At 52.9% G+C, this 14607-nt stretch overlaps 1 protein-coding gene across 2 annotated transcripts in view; it reads left to right on the top strand.

Annotated features, from left to right (window-relative positions):
- The first annotated feature begins 392 nt into the window (after positions 1-392).
- The window catches only part of EFNB3 (ephrin B3), a 291310-nt gene continuing 277095 nt past the window's right edge, over positions 393-14607 (top strand). The window contains exon 1 of one of the 2 annotated variants that reach the window (XM_086946068.1): positions 393-1988. In XM_086946068.1, the coding sequence (XP_086802194.1) occupies positions 1822-1988 (167 nt within the window). In that variant the 5' untranslated portion in view covers positions 393-1821. The remainder of the gene's footprint in view (positions 1989-14607) is intronic. The other variant, XM_086946067.1, reaches the window with a different exon arrangement.

Below are 14607 nucleotides of genomic sequence, written 5' to 3'. Positions count from 1 at the left end.
GCTTCTGCGTCTGGAACATGAACCCTCCGGGTTATCTTACCGACATCTCTTGCCATTCTGGAGAGTCAGGGAAACTCCCTTCTTTGCTTGTGCAAGGTGCAGGTGTGGGGCTGGCCCCCTGCCAAGCCGCCCACTTTCAGAGGGACACACCCTCTGTGAAAGCAGGCACTGGCTTCAGATGTTGTTTTTTTAGTAATAAGGGGTGCTCTTTTTCCAGGGAGACTCGCACCAGCCTCAATGAAGACAGATTGTGGAGGCCAATGAAGGACCAGGCGTTCATTGTCCCCTAAAAGCGCCTGTGTGTCCAGATGTTCCACAGCGCACTCTCTGCTCTCTGGAGCAGCTGTCCCTCAGCCCTCCGTGGCAGTCTCCCGCACCTTCGTCTCTCTTCTGTACTCTCTCCCGTTCTCACTGCTTTATGCTGCGCCTCTTTCTCTCCACTCGTTTGTCTCTTTCGCTGCTTATCTTCCCCCTTCTTTCTCTCTCTCTCTTATAGCCCCTTCCTTTTATGTTTCTGCCCATACTGGGGTCTTTACCCTTTCCGCGCTCCTCTTTCGTTTCCTCCCTCCTTCTTTCGCTCCCCCTTACATACTAGTTTCTTCTCCTTGCTGCTCTCTGTGTCTGTCCTCTAATATCCCTCTCCTCGCGTCTTTGTTTTCTCTTCCCTCCTACTTTTCTCTGCCTCTCTTTTCTATCGCGGCTGTGTTTTCTCGCTGTCCCTCTCGCCTCCCGCTTTGTCACCTGCGCGCGCTCTCTCCTGTCACCATCAGCTACTTACCCGTGTCTCGCCGCCCGCACTTCTCACTTCCTCGCCTCTTTTCTTTGCTCATCCTCTCTGCCCTTTCCTCCCCCTCTCGTCTTTACTGCCCATTTACTCTCGAATCTCACTCTTTTTCTGCCCCTTCTCTTTCACTACTAATTCTTTCTGTCCTTTGTCCCCCCTCATCCACTCCGTTCCCACCCACCCTCTCTCTCAAGCCTCACTGTTCATTCCTCCGCCGTGGCTCTCTCTCCCTTCCCTCTGCCCCTCACTCGTACCCCTCACCTCCACTCACTTCCCTCGTCCTCTCTCTCACTCGCCTGCTCCGGGATCCTTCCCTCCGCATCTTCCAAGCTCCCTTTCCTTCCTTCTCCCCCTCTCCCCCCTCCCCGCTCCTGGTCCCTCCTCTCCGGCAGAGTGCAGCCTCTCCCTCCCTCTCTCGGCTCCCTCTCTATTCAACACTCCCCCGCCCCCTCCCGCTCCACACCTCCCCCCAAACACACACACTCACTCCTCTCTCCCAAAGCAACTCCGAGGACCGGAGAAAGGCACGCTCTGTCAGGGCTCCCCGGCACCCACCCTGCAGCGCACCGTGACACCTGGGGGGGACCCCAACAGGAGACACAGAGAGAGGGGGTGCAGCCGTAGCACCCTGGGGTCCCCCCGCAGCCTCAGAACCCAACCGGGTCCCACCGGACTCCTTGAACCCCCAAAACTTTCAGCGTCTCCGAACCCCAACAGAAACCCCCCATTGCGCGGGGGGCTGAACGCGCGTCAAGGTTAGTTTCTCAAAAAGGAGTCCCCCCAACCCAGTGACATGTAGAAGAGTGGGGGTACACCTCCCTCCCTTCTCCGGCCCCTGCTCTACTTAATCACCCCACAAAAGGCGCCCGAAAAGGCAGGGTGCAAACTTTTCCTGCCGTTCATGGGGGGCGCGGCGAAGATGGTCCAAGCCCCCGGTTTTTGGCATTTTTTCGGAAGGGGCTCGAAGGAGAGCGTCGCCCCGAAGCGCCACTGAAGGATAACAAGAAGCCAGCTCCCGTTCTCTGAAGAAAAAAGGCATGCGGATTTTGGAAGTGATTTCTCCGGTCGGCGGTGGCCCAGCGATGGCTCTGTGGCGCTCCTGGAGGGGGGTGTACCTGGTCGCCCTGGTGTGCGCCTGGCTGGAGGTGTGCCTGGTCTCGGCGCTCAGCCTGGAGCCCATCTACTGGAACACGCAGAACAAAAAGTAAGTGTCCCCTTTATTCACTTCTTCAGCTGGAAGTTTGGTTAAAGCGCTGCAAAGCTCCTTGTGGCTACTTCAGTGCGCTTTCAGGTGGACCACACACTCTTATGGGTGATAATATGCGCTGAAGCGCTATAGAATCTGAAGTGCATTTTAGAAATTGTCTGATGGAAATGCTGTACAAATAAATCAAAGTTCCTAAAAAAAAAAAGGTTGAACTGATCCACTAAAGAAATAGATCAACCATGGATATTGCGGAGAAGGACTTCTCTTCCATAGAAGTTGGCCAAAATAGAATTTAAATCTTGCAAAGTCCTCTTGAGTCCAACTAAACTGCTCTAATAGCCGATCCTTTTTCTATTTCACTTCTATCGATTTCTGTAGCAAACTGGTCTTTCTCCACAGCACTTTGTATTGACCCAGTGGCTTGATGGACCATGTCTCAAGCACCTTCCTCTTCTTCTGTAATAAATGGCCATTTTCGATAGCGCATCGCTTGATTTCTGAAACACGTTGCTTTATTATAGATTGCTCGACTCCAGGAGTACATTGCGTGTTCATAACTAGCAGGTGGACCAGTTTCTATAACATGTTGGCTGATTTCTATTGCACTGGGTCCGTAGCAGGTTGCCTGACTTCTACAGCAAGTTAGTCAATTTCTGGTTCACATGGGTAGGCAGTAGATTGTTCAATTGCTATTGTACGTTGGCCAACTTCTAGTTTACGCTGGTACGTAGAAGATTGTTCGACTGCTTTAGTACATCGGTCAATTTCTAGTTCACGCTGGTAGGTAGAAGTTTGTTCGATTACTATAGTATGTTGATCAATTTCTAGTTCACACAGCTAGGTAGTGAATTTTCGATTGATACTGCATGTTGGTCAATTTCTAGTTCGCACAGTTAGTTAGAAGATTGTTCGATTGCTATAGCACGTCGGTCAATTTCTACTTCTCGCTGATAGGTAGAAGACTGTTCGATCGCTATTTTCTAGTTCACACTGTGCGGAATGTTCAATTGCTACAGTACTTTGGTCCCTTTCTAGTTCATGCTGGTAGGTAGAAGATTGTTTGATTGCTGTAGCACGTTGGTCAATTTCTAGTTCACGCTGTTAGGTAGAAGATTGTTCGATTGCTATAGCACGTCGGCCAATTTCTAATTCACGCTGTTAGATAGAAGATTGTTCGATTGCTATAGCATGTCGGTCAGTTTCTAGTTCACCTGGTGGGTAGAATATTGTTTAATTGCTATAGCATGTCGGCCAATTTCTAAATGTACTCTTTCTGACGAAAGGTTGGTTGGTCAATTTCCAAAGTTACTAAAGCCCTTGTATCAGTATAGCTGCTTCATGATGTCTATGGCACTTAAGCCCTCAGGTATCCGAGCACTCAACGCTTTCAAAATAAGCTGTAGTCGTTCTGTTGAACAAAGGCAATAGATTCTGCTGCCGTTACGCCTTACTGCATGTGAGAAGATGCACTCTGATCAGATCTGATGGTGAGGGGCCTGCCTACGGCTGCTGTTGTCAAGAGTGCATCCGAAATATAGCAATGTGAAAAAGATATTGCCTGACCAGCAACAGAAATTTACCAAAGTGACCTCCAAACACACTAAAGAAGTTGAGGAGCCTGCTAGAGGAGCTCTGGAGAGTGCTACAGGAATAGTCACAAATCAATCAAACTACTGTAAGAATCGGCAAGTGCAAAGAAATTGACCAATATAGAATAGCGCTCAAGAAATTGACCCGACTGCTAGATAAGTTGATCAGTAAGGTACAGAAAGTGATCAAAGCACCTTAGAAATCAGCAAACATGCTGTAAGAATCAATATCCAATGGTTTTCTTGCGACAGGAATCGACCAACGTGCCATTGACGTTGACCCCAGTATTATCCCTGCCGTTGGAAACTATCAGATCTGCCAAAGTAGCCCAAGCATCGGCGAAAGCGCTATAGAAAGCGTTTAAGGAGCGGCTGAAGTGTATTGAAGCGAGATAGGCTTCGAATCAACGAACTTGTGTATTCAGATTAAAAACTATTCCTTAAATTCTCGAGTGTCAAAGATATGACTTGCTGAACAGCTACAAAAGTTTATGGGTTGAATGTAACTTAAATTTTGGTACAGGGTGCAAAGAGCAGGTGTTTTCTCCATCACAGGTTATTGCGAGAATTGCTTTTTCGGTGGACACTGGACGCGCGCAAGATGAGAGGTGAAGCCATGAAGGTTGAGTGGCAGGTTTGAGATTGTAGACACTGAAAAATAGAGCTTAGAATTAATGAAGCAAGTGACCCAAGACAGCAGTAGAGCACCTTTCTCGGTACTCACACGCAGACCATGCTGGGATGACACACTCTACCAACAAGCTCTCCACCATCCTATGCGCCTTGGTGCCGCTCCAGGGGTACGAGACGCTTTATCAATGGAAGTACAGCTCAAAAAAGCATTAGATCTGCACCCAAACGGGTGCTGAGGTAGAGAAGGCGGTGGGAGGTGGGTTCCCAGCTTTGCAGGTGTACAGTATTGCTCTGGGGGTCATAGGCACACTTTAAGCTGGACATGTGCACACTGAAAAGGCAGTGGAGAGAACACTGCTTGCGTCTGGTGCGTTTTCTGAAGGCCAGCTGCTGCCTCCAGAGAGGATGAAAAGACCCTTCCACGCTGTTGAAATCCTGTTTTACGCTTTGCATTGTGTGTTTGTCTGTTCCGATGGCTTGCCGCTTGAAGGGTTGCACTGTTTTTAGGGGATGTTGCAAAGGGTCAAACATTTAGTTGGAAACATTCTGGGACTTGTAGATTTGCTTTTTCTTACTATACATTCAGGGTTAAAATCCCCAGAATTCAGTGTGAAGAGAGGCCTGGGTGACCTCCTTGCCTCATGACAGAGGTCCCCTAAGATCTTCAGACTGGGAGGGCTGCTCCCAGCTCACCTGGGACAGTGAGGTCTCTGGGTGAGGTGGGTCACTCACCTCACAAGCGTCTGCTGGTATCCCATCTCTCTGTGACCTACTCACGCCTCATTGTGGGGAGCTGTACATCTCACGGCTGTCTAGACCACTTGCATGGGACAGTTGGAGGTCTCTGGACTGTATGAACTACTCATTTGGGACAGACGGAGGTCCCTGGATTGTATAAATTACTCTCTTTGGACAGCTGAAGGCCTCTGCACTCTATGAACTACTCAGGTTGGACAGCTGGAGGTCTCTACTGTAGGAACTGTTCATGTGGGACAGCTGGATGTCTCTGGGCAGTATGAAGTACTCTTGTGGACCTCTGGATGTCTCTGGGCTGTATACACTACTCTCTTTGGCAGCTGGAGGTCTCTGAAGTATATGAACTACTCATGCAGGATAGCTGGATGTCTCTGGGCTGTATAAACTACTCCAGGAAGATGTCTCTGGACTGTAGTACTCATGTGGGACAGCTGGGGAGGGTCTCTGAACTGTATTAACTAATGCGGGGGGGGGGGTCCCTGCACTGTATACATTTCTAAGAGAATTGGTGGCATAGCTAGGGATCTATTGACCGAATGACCTACTCAACGAGACCACTCGAGAGAGCTTTGGAGAGGGTGGCCTACTCAAAGCCAAACATTGGGATCTGCTAGGTTCCCACCTCCTCCCAGGTCTTTCCAGTCCTGGTATTTCATGTGATAGCCTGGTGCATTCTGGGGGTGGTAGTCTTACTTCGCTTCCGTTGAACTGGTTGAATTGACACACCTGAGCTCCGTGATATGAAGGTAAACACTTCTGGACTGGAGACAGGGTCTGTGTGTTGACCTGGAGACAGGTGGTCACTCTAGGACCTGTGGGTTGAGTGAGCAGTTGACTCTGTACACGCGGCACCAGAACTTCTCTGGACTTTGTGAACTGTTCACTCTGACACTGACGACACCCAGATTGTGGTGTCCTTATTACCAGGGAAGGAAGAAGGAGCATCAAGGAACTTTCAGGACTGCATGTTGGCGGTCGGAAACTGGATGGCGGTTAACTGCCTTAAATTGAATTCAGCTAAAACTGAAGTCATAGTGTTTGGCTAAAATATTAACTTTTGGAGCCCAAACTGGTGGCCAGAGCGGATGGGCAATGCGCCCACCCGTGTCAAAAGTCAAAAACTTGGGGGTACTGATTGATGATCAACTTACCTTTCGACCCCAAGTCAATGCGTTGTCCTCCTCTATTGCTTCTTTGCTTAAATTCATCCGCAAGATCCTGCCATTTATTCCAGATAGTGGCAGAAAAACAGTGGTCACTACGCTGGTGTTGGCACGGCTGGATTATTGTAATACTCTGTTTCTTAATGTCCAACAGGGGATACTGAACAAACTGCAGGTGCTGCAAAATGCTGCAGCCCGGCTTATTCTGGGCATCCCAAAATATGCCCCTGTGTCCCAGGAGCTAGCCAAACTTCACTGGCTCCAGGTGCGAAAGAGGATCTTGTTTAAAGCAATGTGCCTGGTATTTAAGGCCTTACGCGGCTTGGGGCCATCATTCTTTCGGCAGAACTTTTATTGGTATTGCCCGACCAGACATCTTAGATCAGCCGATTTAGGGTTGATTGCAGTGCCTCGCGTTAGGAGAGCACGTTGGGGAGGCCGAAGCTCTGTGCTTGGCGCAACAAAGGCCTGGAACGCCCTGCCCCTTGCTCTCAGAAAGATGACTGGCGTCATGGCCTTCAGAAGAGCACTGAAAACCTGGCTGTTCACTCAGCCCTGAGGTGGGAGAGCCGGAGATCCCTGCTCTGGGTGAGATACTCAGACCTGAGGGGGGAGAGCCTGAGATCCCGGGTCTGAGTGAGATACTCAGACCTGGAGTGAGATACTCAGACCTGAGGTGGGAGAGCCGGAGATCCCTGCTCTGGGTGAGATACTCAGACCTGAGGTGGGAGAGCCTGAGATCCCGGGTATAGAGGAGATACTCAGACCTGAGGTGGGAGAGCCTGAGATCCCTGGTCTGGGTGAGATACTCAGACCTGCGGTGAGAGTGTCTGAGTTCCCTGGTTTGCGTGAGATACTCAGACCTGAGGTGGGAGAGCCTGAGATCCCGGGTCTGAGTGAGATACTCAGACCTGGAGTGAGATACTCAGACCTGAGGTGGGAGAGCCTGAGATCCCGGATATAGAGGAGATACTCAGACCTGAGGTGGGAGAGCCTGAGATCCCGGGTATAGAGGAGATACTCAGACCTGAGGTGGGAGAGCCTGAGATCCCTGGTCTGGGTGAGATACTCAGACCTGCGGTGAGAGTGTCTGAGTTCCCTGGTTTGCGTGAGATACTCAGACCTGGAGTGAGATACTCAGACCTGAGGTGGGAGAGCCGGAGATCCCTGCTCTGGGTGAGATACTCAGACCCGAGGTGGGAGAGCCTGAGATCCCGGGTCTGAGTGAGATACTCAGACCTGGAGTGAGATACTCAGACCTGAGGTGGGAGAGCCTGAGATCCCGGATATAGAGGAGATACTCAGACCTGAGGTGGGAGAGCCTGAGATCCCTGGTCTCGGTGATATACTCGGACCTGAGGTGGGAGAGCCTGAGATCCCTGGTCTGAGTGAGATACTCAGACCTGAGGTGAGAGAGCCTGAGATCCCTGCTCTGGGTGAGATACTCAAACCTGAGGTGGGAGAGCCTGAGATCCCGGGTCTGAGTGAGATACTCAGACCTCAAGTGGGAGAGCCTGAGATCCCTGTTCTGGGTGAGATACTCAGACCTGAGGTGGGAGAGCCTGAGATCCCGGGTCTGAGTGAGATACTCAGACCTGAGGTGAGAGAGCCTGAGATCCCTGCTCTGGGTGAGATACTCAAACCTGAGGTGGGAGAGCCTGAGATCCCGGGTCTGAGTGAGATACTCAGACCTCAAGTGGGAGAGCCTGAGATCCCTGTTCTGGGTGAGATACTCAGACCTGAGGTGGGAGAGCCTGAGATCCCGGGTCTGGGTGAGATACTCAGACCTGAGGTGGGAGAGCCTGAGATCCTTGGTCTGGGTGAGATACTCAGACCTGAGTTAGGAGAGCCTGAGACCCTGCTCTGGGTGATATACTCAGACCTGAGGAGGGAGACCCTGAGATCCCGGGTCTGAGTGAGATACTCAGACCTGAGGTGGGAGAGCCTGAGATCCCTGTTCTGGGTGAGATACTCAGACCTGAGGTGAGAGAGCCTGAGATCCTTACTCTGGGTGAGATACTCAGACCTGAGGTGAGAGAGCCTGAGATCCCTGGTCTGGGTGAGATACTCAGACCTGAGGTGGGAGAGCCTGAGATCCCTGCTCTGGGTGAGATACTCAGACCTGAGGTGGGAGAGCCTGAGATCCCTGTTCTGGGTGAGATACTCAGACCTGAGGTGGGAGAGCCTGAGATCCCTGCTCTGGGTGAGATACTCAGACCTGAGGTGAGAGAGCCTGAGATCCCTGCTCTGGGTGAGATACTCAGCCCTGAGGTGAGAGAGCCTGAGATCCCTGCTCTGGGTGAGATACTCAGACCTGAGGTGGGAGAGCCTGAGATCCCTGCTCTGGGTGAGATACTCAGACCTGAGGTGAGAGAGCCTGAGATCCCTGCTCTGGGTGAGATACTCAGCCCTGAGGTGGGAGAGCCTGAGATCCCTGCTCTGGGTGAGATACTCAGACCTGAGGTGGGAGAGCCTGAGATCCCTGTTCTGGGTGAGATACTCAGACCTGAGGTGGGAGAGCCTGAGATCCCTGCTCTGGGTGAGATACTCAGACCTGAGGTGAGAGAGCCTGAGATCCCTGCTCTGGGTGAGATACTCAGACCTGAGGTGAGAGAGCCTGAGATCCCTGCTCTGGGTGAGATACTCAGACCTGAGGTGGGAGAGCCTTAGATCTGTGGCCTGGTGAGATACTCAGACCTGAGGTGAGAGAGCCTGAGATCCCTTGTCTGGTGAGATACTCAGACCTGAGGTGGGAGAGCCTGATATCTGTGGCCTGGTGAGATACTCAGACCTGAGGTGGGAGAATCTGAGACCCTGGTCTGGGTGAGATACTCAGCCCTGAGGTGGGAGAGCCGGAGATCCCTGCTCTGGGTGAGTTACTCAGACCTGGAGTGAGATACTCAGCCTGAGGTAGGAGAGCCTGAGATCCCTGGTCTGGTTGAGATACTCAGACCTGAGGTGGGAGAGCCTGAGAGCCCTGCTCTGGGTGAGATACTCAAACCTGAGGTGAGAGAGCCTTAGATCCCGGGTCTGGGTGAGATACTCAGACCTGAGGTGGAAGAGCCTGAGATCCCTGCTCTGTGTGAGATACTCACAGCCGAGGTGAGAGAGCCTGAGATCCCTGCTCTGGGTGAGATACTCAGTCCTGAGGTGGGAGAGCCTGAGATCCCTGCTCTGTGTGAGATACTCAGACCTGAGGTGAGAGAGCCTAAGATCCCTGCTCTGTGTGAGACACTCAGAGCCGAGGTGAGAGAGCCTGAGATCCCTGCTCTGGGTGAGATACTCAGTCCTGAGGTGGGAGAGCCTGAGATCCCTGCTCTGGGTGAGATACTCAGACCTGAGGTGAGAGAGCCTGAGATCCCTGCTCTGTGTGAGATACTCAGACCTGAGGTGGCAGAGCCTGAGATCTGTGGCCCGGTGAGATACTCAGACCTGAGGTTGAGAGCCTGAGATCCTTGCTCTGGTTGAGATACTCAGACCTGAGGTGGCAGAGCCTGAGATTCCTGCTCTGTGTGAGATACTCAGACCTGAGGTAGGAGAGCCTGAGATCCCTGGTCTGGGTGAGATACTCAGACCTGAGGTGGGAGAGCCTGAGAGCCCTGCTCTGGGTGAGATACTCAAACCTGAGGTGAGAGAGCCTTAGATCCCGGGTCTGGGTGAGATACTCAGACCTGAGGTGGGAGAGCCTGAGATCCCTGCTCTGTGTGAGATACTCAGAGCCGAGGAGAGAGAGCCTGAGATCCCTGCTCTGGGTGAGATACTCAGTCCTGAGGTGGGAGAGCCTGAGATCCCTGCTCTGTGTGAGATACTCAGACCTGAGGTGAGAGAGCCTAACATCCCTGCTCTGTGTGAGACACTCAGAGCTGAGGTGAGAGAGCCTGAGATCCCTGCTCTGGGTGAGATACTCAGTCCTGAGGTGGGAGAGCCTGAGAGCCCTGCTCTGGGTGAGATACTCAGAGCCGAGGTGAGAGAGCCTGAGATCCCTGCTCTGTGTGAGATACTCAGTCCTGAGGTGGGAGAGCCTGAGATCCCTGGTCTGGGTGAGATACTCACAGCCGAGGTGAGAGAGCCTGAGATCCCTGCTCTGTGTGAGATACTCAGTCCTGAGGTGGGAGAGCCTGAGATCCCTGCTCTGGGTGAGATACTCAAACCTGAGGAGAGAGAGTCTGAGATCCCTGCTCTGGTTGAGATACTCAGACCTGAGGTTGAGAGCCTGAGATCCTTGCTCTGGTTGAGATACTCAGACCTGAGGTGGCAGAGCCTGAGATCTCTGCTCTGTGTGAGATACTCAGACCTGAGGTGGGAGAGCCTGAGATCCCTGCTCTGGGTGAGATACTCAGACCTGAAGTGAGAGAGCCTGAGATCCCGGATATAGAGGAGATACTCAGACCTGAGGTGAGAGAGCCTGAGATCACGGTCTGGGTGAGATACTCAGCTCTGAGGAGGGAGAGCCGGAGATCCCTGCTCTGTGTGAGATACTCAGACCTGAGGTGGGAGAGCCTGAGATCCCGGATATAGAGGAGATACTCAGACCTGAGAGAGCCTGAGATCCCCGGTCTGGGTGAGATACTCAGCTCTGAGGTGGGAGAGCCTGAGATCCCGGGTCTGAGTGAGATACTCAGACCTCAGGTGAGAGGGCCTGAGATCCCTGTTCTGGGTGAGATACTCAGACCTGAGGTGGGAGAGCCTGACATCCCTGCTCTGGGTGAGATACTCAGACCTGAGGTGGGAGAGCCTGAGATCCCGGGTCTGGGTGAGATACTCAGACTTGAGGTTGAGAGCCTTAGATCCCTGCTCTGGGTGAGATGTTCAGTCCTGAGGTGAGAGAGCCTGAGATCCCTGCTCTGGGTGAGATACTCAGACCTGAGGTGAGAGAGCCTGAGATCCAGGGTCTGGGTGAGATACTCAAGCCTGAGGTGGGAGAGCCTGAGATCCCTGCTCTGGGTGAAGTGCTCAGACCTGAGGTGGGAGAGCCTGAGATCCCTTCTCTGGGTGAGATACTCAGACCTGAGGTGAGAGAGCCTGAGATCCAGGGTCTGGGTGAGATACTCAAGCCTGAGGTGGGATAGCCTGAGATCCCTGCTCTGGGTGAGATGCTCAAGCCTGAGGTGGGAGAGCCTGAGATCCCTGGTCTGGGTGAGATACTCAGGCCTGAGGTGAGAGAGCCTGAGATCCCTGATCTGGGTGAGATACTCAGACCTGAGGTGAGAGAGCCTGAGATCCCTGGTCTGAGTGAGATACTCAAGCCTGAGGTGGGAGAGCCTGAGAACCCGGGTCTGAGTGAGATACTCAGACCTCAGGTGAGAGGGCCTGAGATCCCTGTTCTGGGTGAGATACTCAGACCTGAGGTGGGAGAGCCTGACATCCCTGCTCTGGGTGAGATACTCAGACCTGAGGTGGGAGAGCCTGAGATCCCGGGTCTGGGTGAGATACTCAGACTTGAGGTTGAGAGCCTGATATCCCTGCTCTGGGTGAGATGCTCAGTCCTGAGGTGAGAGAGCCTGAGATCCCTGCTCTGGGTGAGATACTCAGACCTGAGGTGAGAGAGCCTGAGATCCAGGGTCTGGGTGAGATACTCAAGCCTGAGGTGGGAGAGCCTGAGATCCCTGCTCTGGGTGAGATGCTCAGACCTGAGGTGGGAGAGCCTGAGATCCCTTCTCTGGGTGAGATACTCAGACCTGAGGTGAGAGAGCCTGAGATCCAGGGTCTGGGTGAGATACTCAAGCCTGAGGTGGGAGAGCCTGAGATCCCTGCTCTGGGTGAGATGCTCAAGCCTGAGGTGGGAGAGCCTGAGATCCCTGGTCTGGGTGAGATACTCAGGCCTGAGGTGAGAGAGCCTGAGATCCCTGATCTGGGTGAGATACTCAGACCTGAGGTGGGAGAGCCTGAGATCCCTGCTCTGGGTGAGATACTCAGCCCTGAGGTGGGAGAGCCTGAGATCCCTGCTCTGGGTGAGATACTCAGACCTGAGGTGGGAGAGCCTGAGATCCCTGCTCTGGGTGAGATACTCAGCCCTGAGGTGAGAGAGCCTGAGATCCCTGCTCTGGGTGAGATACTCAGACCTGAGGTGGGAGAGCCTGAGATCCCTGCTCTGGGTGAGATACTCAGGCCTGAGGTGGGAGAGCCTGAGATCCCGGGTCTGGGTGAGATACTCAGACCTGAGGTTGAGAGCCTGAGATCCCTTCTCTGGGTGAGATACTCAAACCTGAGGTGAGAGAGCCTGAGATCCCTGGTCTGGGTGAGATACTCAGACCTGAGGTGAGAGAGCCTGAGATCCAGGGTCTGGGTGAGATACTCAAGCCTGAGGTGGGAGAGCCTGAGATCCCTGATCTGGGTGAGATACTCAGACCTGAGGTTGAGAGCCTGAGATCCCTGCTCTGGGTGAGATACTCAGACCTGAGGTGGGAGAGCCTGAGATCCCTGCTCTGGGTGAGATACTCAGACCTGAGGTGAGAGAGCCTGAGATCCCTGCTCTGGGTGAGATACTCAGCCCTGAGGTGAGAGAGCCTGAGATCCCTGCTCTGGGTGAGATACTCAGACCTGAGGTGGGAGAGCCTGAGATCCCTGCTCTGGGTGAGATACTCAGCCCTGAGGTGAGAGAGCCTGAGATCCCTGCTCTGGGTGAGATACTCAGACCTGAGGTGAGAGAGCCTGAGATCCCTGCTCTGGGTGAGATACTCAGCCCTGAGGTGAGAGAGCCTGAGATCCCTGCTCTGGGTGAGATACTCAGCCCTGAGGTGGGAGAGCCTGAGATCCCTGATCTGGGTGAGATACTCAGACCTGAGGTGGGAGAGCCTGAGATCCCTGCTCTGGGTGAGATACTCAGCCCTGAGGTGAGAGAGCCTGAGATCCCTGCTCTGGGTGAGATACTCAGCCCTGAGGTGAGAGAGCCTGAGATCCCTGCTCTGGGTGAGATACTCAGACCTGAGGTTGAGAGCCTGAGATCCCTGCTCTGGGTGAGATACTCAGCCCTGAGGTGGGAGAGCCTGAGATCTGTGGCCTGGTGAGATACTCAGACCTGAGGTTGAGAGCCTGAGATCCCTTCTCTGGGTGAGATACTCAAACCTGAGGTGAGAGAGCCTGAGATCCCTGGTCTGGGTGAGATACTCAGACCTGAGGTGAGAGAGCCTGAGATCCAGGGTCTGGGTGAGATACTCAAGCCTGAGGTGGGAGAGCCTGAGATCCCTGCTCTGGGTGAGATACTCAGACCTGAGGTGAGAGAGCCTGAGATCCCTGTTCTGGGTGAGATACTCAGCCCTGAGGTGAGAGAGCCTGAGATCCCTGCTCTGGGTGAGATGCTCAGACCTGAGGTGGGAGAGCCTGAGATCCCTGCTCTGGGTGAGATGCTCAAGCCAGGCCTGGGACATCTCTGGTCTGAGAGAGATACTCCAGCCTGACATTGTCAGTTTGTGTGAGACAATCCGGACAGGGGAGAGTCTGGGGTCGCTGGTCTGAGTGAGGGACAGAGTGGGTGAAATACTCACTCCTCCTTCGCGACCGCTGAAGAGGCCCCGCGCTTGGCTCACACCAGGTAGGCGAGCGCCTCGGTTGTCAGAGCAGGGGTTCAAACGCTCTAAAAATAAAATACAAAAGCCACGATGTAGAAAAACCCCCTTGAGCCTCGCACTCGAGAGTGGCGTCTAGCTCCTTGTTTTTTGGTCTGTACAAATAGACACTATCTCGAAAAGTGCTGCTTTCAGTGTCCATTGACAAAACGGACGCACCAGAAAACTGCAATATTTGTATCAAAACGAACACGCACGACCTCTACGGGGGTGTATTTGTGTGGGCAAAAATGCGACTTCCCCCGTCTAGACAAAAAACCTTAGCGAGAGAGGTAAAGAGGGGTTCTTTTTCAGAGAAGGGACTAGCCTAGGAAATGTGATAAAAAAAATCAGACAAAAGCCCCCTCCCCCCCCCCCCCCCCCCCCCCCCCCCCCCAATATAAAGCTCTCAAAAAAAGGGAACGCGCTGAACATGGCACATCCTGTCCCTCACAAGAAGCGCCCTCCTTTGTCCCTTGTTTATGTTTACCGCAGCTCGTGAAACAAAACACAGACAACATGCATATGAATGTGAATACCCCCAGTCACCCCTCGCTCCCCAAGATTTTAACTTTTAGTATTTTGGGATTTGCAGGGATTTTTTTTGCGTTTCCTCTCCCCGAGGAAGGGAATTGTTACCAGAAGTGGAATATCCTTTATTTATTTAAATGTCTGTCAGTGGGGGAGGGGCGGCGTTTTACTTTAAATGACTTGCAGGTAGGGAGGCAGCCGTCGGTCGGGCCACTCTGGAATGCGCCCTAACAAGGGCTCGCTTTTTTTTCTTCTTTATTTTAGGGCGGGCTGGGGGAGCATCTGTTAATAATCCAGAGAAAGCAAGTGTGTTCAGGCCCCGGTGCAATTTACTTTAAATGAGAAAATGTCCCGGCTCCGCCCACCACTTTCCCCGGCACAATCGTTCTCAAACATTCAT

The sequence above is a fragment of the Lissotriton vulgaris genome, chromosome 12, assembly GCF_964263255.1.
Source record: "Lissotriton vulgaris chromosome 12, aLisVul1.2, whole genome shotgun sequence".
Classification (NCBI taxonomy): domain Eukaryota; kingdom Metazoa; phylum Chordata; class Amphibia; order Caudata; family Salamandridae; genus Lissotriton; species Lissotriton vulgaris.
This window is presented reverse-complemented; position numbering and strand designations above follow the sequence as displayed.